Genomic DNA, 7,608 nt, shown 5'->3' with positions numbered 1-7,608 from the left:
GAAAAAAATGTAAATGAAAGACGACATAAACATACTAACAATTTTTTAATTTAGGTCCATATGGATCAACGTATTTGGAGATTAGGATTTCAAATCTATAATAATAAATAAATCAGATTTGTTTGGATAAATCAATTTAATTTAGAGTGCATTAGGAGGATGGTTTGTTCGACCCTACCTACATGGGTAGTGCCTCAAATCATTGAGAAGTTGACACTTATCAACTCCATACAATGAAGAATTGACATTGTCAAAATTTGACTAGTGGAGGAAGAGAAATAAATTGATTGATTTTGAACCTTAAAAGAAGATTGAAATGATCCAACAATTTGTGGGAATAATTTCCAAATGGGGACTAATTAAAGGCTCCAATACACCCAAATTATTTCACTTTGGGCCCATGGATTTAGTTTATGGTTTCCGGCCCATCTACAATATCTGGAGCCTGTCCAGAATATCAACGGCCCATATCGAGACAATGTTAAAATCCATCGAGGTTTCAATTCGAAAAATCGACGTGAGGAAGCAACGGTCACCAGCCAGCTGTATAGTTTTTTTCAAAATTCAAAAAAAATCCTCAACCCAAGAAATTATGTACCCAACCACCCACCCACCATCTTTACTATAAAAATTCCTGATTCGCTATTTGTATCTCTATTATATTATCTCTTCGCTCTCCTCCAGGGACGTCTTCGTATACGCCTCTGTATTTGTGTTCTCTGCCCGTCTCCATTTCAATCTTTTTCTTCCGTACGTGAAAATGAGGGAATGCATCTCGATCCACATTGGCCAGGCTGGTATTCAAGTGGGAAATGCTTGCTGGGAGCTCTACTGCCTTGAACATGGCATTAAGGTTTGTTTTGTTCCACATTTTCTGTTTAATTTGTTATATCGAATGAATAATGTGCTAGATCTTAGATTTTTTCAGATCTTGGATTTTTTTTTAAATTTCTGGTTGATTTGTGTTTTAGTTCGATCTAGGTGTAATCAGATCTAGGAATTCTCTGCGTTTTTTTAAAAAATATATGGTTGATTTCTGTTTTAGTTCGATCTAGGATTTTTATGGTGATTTTATAAATGAAAATGATTTGAGAATTCACGTAGATCTGAGAAAAATACGTGAGATTCTGGATTTTAACAATTTTTTTCCCTTGCTTCATTCTCGTTGTTTGAATACTAGATGTGATCTAATATATATTTACCGATAGATATTCTGAGATCGATATGTTTGTATGATTCAATTGACAATCGTCGCAGCCTGATGGACAAATGCCCGGTGATAAAACTGTTGGGGGTGGGGATGATGCCTTCAACACTTTCTTCAGCGAAACAGGAGCAGGAAAGCATGTGCCTCGTGCAGTATTTCTAGATCTCGAGCCAACTGTTATCGATGAGGTGCGCACTGGTGCATATCGCCAGCTATTCCATCCTGAACAGCTGATTAGCGGCAAGGAAGATGCTGCCAACAACTTTGCTAGAGGACACTACACTATTGGCAAAGAAATCGTGGATCTATGCCTTGATAGGATCCGCAAGCTTGCTGATAACTGCACTGGTTTGCAAGGATTTCTTGTTTTTCATGCTGTGGGTGGTGGTACGGGATCTGGGCTTGGATCTCTATTGCTCGAGAGGTTGTCTGTTGACTATGGCAAGAAGTCCAAATTGGGTTTTACAATTTACCCATCTCCCCAGGTCTCGACAGCTGTCGTAGAGCCATACAATTCTGTTCTTTCTACACATTCACTTTTAGAACACACTGATGTTGCTGTGCTGCTTGATAACGAGGCTATCTATGATATTTGCCGGAAATCGCTAGACATCGAGAGGCCTACTTATACAAATTTGAACAGGCTAATTTCTCAGGTAAGCATTTGAGATGCATTATTTAATTTCATGACATTTTGTAAAATAATGATATGGTTCTAAAACTGTATGTTTGTTTGTCCAGGTGATCTCTTCTTTGACTGCCTCCTTGCGTTTTGATGGGGCACTGAACGTGGATGTGAATGAGTTCCAAACCAACTTGGTCCCATACCCTAGAATTCACTTCATGCTTTCATCCTATGCCCCGGTGATCTCAGCTGAGAAAGCATACCATGAGCAACTCTCTGTTGCCGAAATCACAAACACAGCATTTGAACCATCATCCATGATGGTAAAGTGTGATCCACGCCATGGGAAGTATATGGCCTGCTGCCTGATGTACAGGGGTGATGTCGTCCCCAAGGACGTTAATGCTGCTGTTGCAACAATCAAAACAAAGAGGACTATCCAATTTGTGGACTGGTGCCCAACTGGTTTCAAATGTGGCATCAACTACCAGCCTCCAACAGTTGTGCCAGGTGGCGACTTGGCTAAGGTGCAGAGGGCTGTCTGCATGATTTCCAACTCGACCAGTGTTGCTGAGGTGTTCTCGAGGATTGATATTAAGTTCGATCTGATGTATTCTAAGCGTGCATTTGTGCATTGGTATGTTGGTGAAGGAATGGAGGAAGGTGAGTTTTCTGAGGCTAGGGAGGATTTGGCTGCACTTGAGAAGGATTATGAAGAAGTCGGGGCTGAGTCCGGGGAGGGAGAAGACGAAGACAATGATGATTACTAGAATAAGTTGCTGGGTCATATTGCAAACCAACGGTCTCATTGGTTCACTTTTCTACTTGTGTTGCTTGTTTGCCTACATAAATGACAATTTGCTGTGTGGTCTATCCAGAACCGTTCTTTCTAAACTTTTGAATGCTATTTTATATACTAAAAAATTGGTCTTATTATTGTTTGAAATTTGTCGTGTTCAATCAAATTCATGCTTTAGAATAATCAAGGAATGATTTTTCGGAACCTTCAGACTCCCAAAATTAACAGACACAAATCTTGAGAGGCGAAGGATTTCGATTTATTAGGAAAAGCTTGTGTGAATAGAATAAATATTTTTTCTGTCGAAAAAATATAACAAAATTCAATCTGAAGTTGAACAACGAGTATAATCCGATCGAGCCCAGAGCAAAATGAAGTCCATCATACCATTTTAAAAAAACATACGAGAAAGTAGAAAACCTGCTGTGATGTGAACAACTGTTCACTGTTTCTCACCAGTACTACACCGGATGTTTCCAGTCTTTCAGAAATTCGAAGTTGAAAGAATCCAGACCAAATTAGACAAATTGCATATGAGAAGAGGGTTTGCTTCTTCAAGCTAGGTAACGATACATCTTCCTATCCGTTTTGTCCCTCTCCAAAAACTCACGCTCGATTAGAGATTCAATTCGTTTCTTGATAACAACTGGATTCGGGAGGAATCGTGGTTGTAGTTGTTTAGTAACCTCTGATACAATGTTGTTGTGATCTAGCACCCGTCTCGACTTCATGATCCTCACAATGGCTGCTTCGATCTGAGGTTTTCTGTCCTCTTCCACTCTTTGTCGCGTCTCCTGCTTCTCAGGTTCAGACTCCTTTTGTGCAACAACAGTGCCTATCTTTACCCTGTACAATTTGGACGTGAATTTATCATTAAAGAAAAAGGTGTCGTCCTCACCAATATCTTTGCTCATTGGTTCTTTTTTAATGATAATTTTCCCCTTGACACAAGCTAATGACTGCAAGCACCTCTTCAAATCCGAGGGCGGAATCTCAGTAGCTTGCTCTATTTCTTTGTAACTTAGGCAATCGGAGTTATTGAATAGCATAAGGATGCACATTTGATAAGTGGACACGCTAAGCTCCTTTTGGACATTTCCAAATGTTGCACCCAAAACAGCACTGCCCATGTTAGTTTGCCACGTCAATCTACGCCCTGAATGAGTTCCAAGATAGTATGTCCTGAACTTATCGCAGACTCCGAGGATTTCTGAAGGAAGATTGCAAGTTGAGATGGATTGAGTTGGCCACGATCCAGTAGTAAGGACCTGAACTGAAAGTGTCGGTCCGTCGGTTAGCTCAGCACCCATGGCAGCATGAAACTCCTGCATTGTATCTTGAGAAGTCTTCATATCAGTAAACATTCCTTCCAGCTTTGAGGTGAACTGATAGCCACATTCGGTTTTGAGCTTTACAATCAAGCTTCTCTCTGCATCATCAGATGCAGTTTTCCCTGAAAGAAGCCTCTTTGCCAAATGCTGCTTGTAGTACTTCTCGAAAACATCTTTCTCTTGGAGGTAGCGAAAAAGAATCATCACTTTATCCAATACAGTCTCTATATCATCTTCCTTGTCCTTTTTTAACCCATTTCGAAGCTTGTCGTCCACAAACAAAGAAATGAATTCAGGAGATCGTGGATTAAGATTTATGAAATACTCAAAGGAAGAATTCAAAGCATTCTGGAATATTTTGTCGTTATTGAAAGCTAAGCTGATGATCTTGTCAAATCTGTCCTTTCTATTCAAAAGCTCTTCAACAAAATTAAGAGGTTCCTTCAACCTTTCTGGATCAGAAATTAGATCCTTTCCAGTTTCTCGAATATGTGAAGTCATGACATCTTTGATTAATGTGAGTCCATTTGCCACTCTCTGAAACAAACTGTACATTCTCCCCAAATCCTCGAACTTTTCATCCACGATCATACAGACCAAGCCAGAGTTCTCCATGTGAACTAATCTATGCATGTGGCTTTCAATCAACTCTTTTTCTACCACATTGGTTATTTTGGATTCACTTCTTGCATCCAAGTAATGTGATACTCTGTCTATCTCTTCATTAAGACGTTTATCAGCTTTCTTCAGATAATCCCCACAATCACAGTTCTCAATAAGCTGTTGAGACTCCACACCATAAAAATTGGCTGATACATCGAGGAACGGCTTTTCAAAGTTTTCATGGTACACTGAAGGACCCAAATCAATTAGCATTTTGGTTATATTCCTCATTAGACCTCTATTAATAACATCACCGTTCCTCTCATGTTGCACGAGTTCAAGAAGAGTGTCTTGAAGCCGTGTTTGGATCTTGCTAGAGTGGAGAACATTGTCTCTCCATAAATTCAACCCAAGCTCGTGAACAGGAATCTTACGCATACTTGGTATGTAAGTTCTGTCCATGTACATTAATATGTCCCTGATCATTTGCAATGCCTTGTTATGCTCGGTCCATTTCCGATTGAGCTCCTCGAGAAATGTATCACCTTGAGCAGCCTCTATAGACTCAGCTAATTTTTTTAAATGTTTAGTCATAGTAGAGACAAGGCCGGAATAGAGCTTATCTCCATATTTGTGCAAGACCATATTATATGCATTCCTGACAATAACAAACAGGCAAATAGGTGATGCTAAAAAAATAACAATAGTTCCATAAACAAAACACATATCGAGGAGGCCAAAAGTCAGCAAAAAAAAACAATTAGCCAAAAGCCAGCAAAATTTTGAGAAGAAACACTTCTTTTGTATTGCAACAGGTACGGTCTATACGCTTTTGATGGATGACAGCAAGGGTTTTCCATCGAAATTTCAGTGAGAGGATGAAAAGCAACATAAACTTTTTCAAGCAACAGATACTATTTCTCCCTTTTCTGTTACTTTAATGATGAAATGGAAGTGACATCTTTCACATTTCTCCACGTCGAAACCAAAAATCACAGGCACAAACAAAATCCGAATCGGAAATGGCTACAGTCTAAAACGGCTCATTGGAATTCAAAAGTGCTGCAACGTGCTTTTGATGGAAAGAAGAAAATGGCAACAACTAATTGCTTCAGAAATTACCATGCAAGTCAAAATGTACATATTCAACGAGACGCAGTTTTTTAAAGCATTGTGTTCTATTCAGTCAAATTTTTCTTGAAAACATGTTTTCTTGACTGTAAATGAAATCACTAAACGCTTCAATAAATTAACAGCCATTGTTTTGAAAACCTGTTTAAATGGATTCCATGCGTTGACTCCCAAAATAAATTGGAGTAATGAAACCCATATTGCATTAGATGTTCGTGGCATATTTATTTTCTCCAAACCGTATCAGGGAAATGAAAATTCCAAGTCCAAAAATCTTTGTTTGAAATCATTGACTTGAAGAGTGGAATTAGAGGAGCTGTGAATCCATGGCCAAAAACAGGGTGGTGTCATGGTTCCATAATTCCATTCTTTAGCATCACAGTGCCTGGTCTACAGCCTACAGCCATGAAAATTAAAGGATAGCACTGCAACACAAGTATTTTACAGATGCGCCCCTTTGTGAAAAGAAAAGTCTCTCCAGTACAAAAAAATATATAAATACACCCCCAGAATTCCAAATTAGTGAATTTTCATCATTTCCTCTCCTATTCTCTAGTTTCATTCTTATTTGAATTTTTAAGTATTTAAACCGAAAATCCAAATTTGCGAGATATAAAATCTTTAATTTAAATTTTCAAACTATCCTACGCTTTAATTGGATATTCAAATTAAATTCAAGAGTTTCTTCTGGTTTCAACTTTTTTCCAATATCCTACTAAGTTGTATATGTATTCTCCTACACATCATTATGCTCCATTGCATCATACATCTTCATCTATATTTCAATACATTTTATAATGTTTTATCGTTGCTGACCACGTCTTCGTTGGTCTCCCTCTTCCTTGAGTTCATCCATGACTAGCGTAAAAAAGATAGATACTTAATCCAATTTTGCAAGGCATAAAATATCTTGAATTTGAATTTTTAAGAATCCCAACTCCTAGAATTCAAGACTCGGGATTTACAGCACAAAATTATACAACGATCTAACCATTTTGAGGTTCGCATGACTTTAAAAATTGCAGTGCTTCGAAGGTTGTATCTTAGGAATTATGTTTCCAACAGAAGTTGGTGGCTGAAGACAAAAAGCAAATGAAATGTCAGAAACAATTCAACCACATGATCAACGAGAAGGAAACCTGTACAACTCCTCAAAGCTGAGACCACTAGCATTGTGATTGTAAATCTCGTGAATCGCGTGCTCCAGAATAGCCCAAGTCTTGTCCGCGTACTTTGGGTCCACCACCACCCGATGCTTAAACGCCTCAATCTGAAAATTCCTCTTCTTCGGTCCGCTCATCTTAATTCCCCAAAATTTTCAATCAAAACGGCAAATCGAATCCAGCAAACGTATTCGAACCAGCCGATTACTCCAAATCGAATTCAGGTTCAATGAAGGAAATCAAACAGCTCGGATTCAAGCTCGATTTCTTATTCTCGCTCCGCTCGCATAATTTTTCTAACCTACGCCCTTCTCCTTTTTCCCGTGCCCCGACAGTGAAATGGTTCCCACAACATATTTTTCCTCTTTTTAAAAACAATTTTTATACATTTCTTACCCAATATATGAAATTAATCGTGTAAATAGAGAATAATCGATATATATACAATGTATTGATGAGGTATTTTTTTATTATTATTTTAATTCCATAAATATATCTCTCTAACTTTCGTTTTCAACACTACATATTATTTAGTCAAAAAATTGTGTGAGACGGTGTCACGGGTCATATTTTGTGAGACGGATCTCTTATTTGGGTCATACATGAAAAAATATTACTTTTTATGCTAAGAGTATTACTTTTTATTGTGAATATCGATAGGGTTGACCCGTCTCACAGATAAAGATTCGTGAGACCATCTCACAAGAGACCTATTTTATTATTTATTACTTAACAGAGTTATAAATATT

At 38.2% G+C, this 7,608-nt stretch overlaps 2 protein-coding genes across 2 annotated transcripts; one reads left to right on the top strand and one right to left on the bottom strand.

Annotated features, from left to right (window-relative positions):
• Window positions 1-613: 613 nt before the first annotated feature.
• LOC140974452 (tubulin alpha chain) lies at window positions 614-2,765 on the top strand. The gene is made up of 3 exons (XM_073437911.1): window positions 614-853; window positions 1,258-1,863; window positions 1,949-2,765. The coding sequence occupies exons 1-3, from the start codon at window positions 761-763 to the stop codon at window positions 2,600-2,602; spliced, it is 1,353 nt and encodes a 450-aa protein (XP_073294012.1). The 5' UTR covers window positions 614-760; the 3' UTR covers window positions 2,603-2,765.
• A 179-nt stretch (window positions 2,766-2,944) lies between these two features.
• LOC140974451 (cullin-3A-like) lies at window positions 2,945-7,244 on the bottom strand. The gene is made up of 2 exons (XM_073437910.1): window positions 6,836-7,244; window positions 2,945-5,223 (listed from the first exon to the last, which is right to left on the bottom strand). Exons 1-2 carry the CDS (start codon window positions 6,994-6,996, stop codon window positions 3,186-3,188), a joined length of 2,199 nt encoding a protein of 732 aa, XP_073294011.1. The 5' UTR covers window positions 6,997-7,244; the 3' UTR covers window positions 2,945-3,185.
• Between the last annotated feature and the right edge of the window lie 364 nt (window positions 7,245-7,608).

Source organism: Primulina huaijiensis, chromosome 3, assembly GCF_012295235.1.
Source record: "Primulina huaijiensis isolate GDHJ02 chromosome 3, ASM1229523v2, whole genome shotgun sequence".
In the NCBI taxonomy this organism is placed as follows: Eukaryota; Viridiplantae; Streptophyta; class Magnoliopsida; order Lamiales; family Gesneriaceae; genus Primulina; species Primulina huaijiensis.
This window is presented reverse-complemented; position numbering and strand designations above follow the sequence as displayed.

Excerpts from the sequence above, each read along its gene's own strand:
- LOC140974452 (XM_073437911.1), top strand. The coding sequence starts at position 761 with ATGAGGGAATGCATCTCGATCCACATTGGCCAGGCTGGTATTCAAGTG. Across the intron at positions 854-1,257 it reads GCCTTGAACATGGCATTAAG|CCTGATGGACAAATGCCCGG; the intron begins GTTTGTTTTGTT and ends CAATCGTCGCAG. Across the intron at positions 1,864-1,948 it reads TGAACAGGCTAATTTCTCAG|GTGATCTCTTCTTTGACTGC; the intron begins GTAAGCATTTGA and ends TTGTTTGTCCAG.
- LOC140974451 (XM_073437910.1), bottom strand. The coding sequence starts at position 6,996 with ATGAGCGGACCGAAGAAGAGGAATTTTCAGATTGAGGCGTTTAAGCAT. Across the intron at positions 5,224-6,835 it reads AGCTTTGAGGAGTTGTACAG|GAATGCATATAATATGGTCT; the intron begins GTTTCCTTCTCG and ends TGTTATTGTCAG.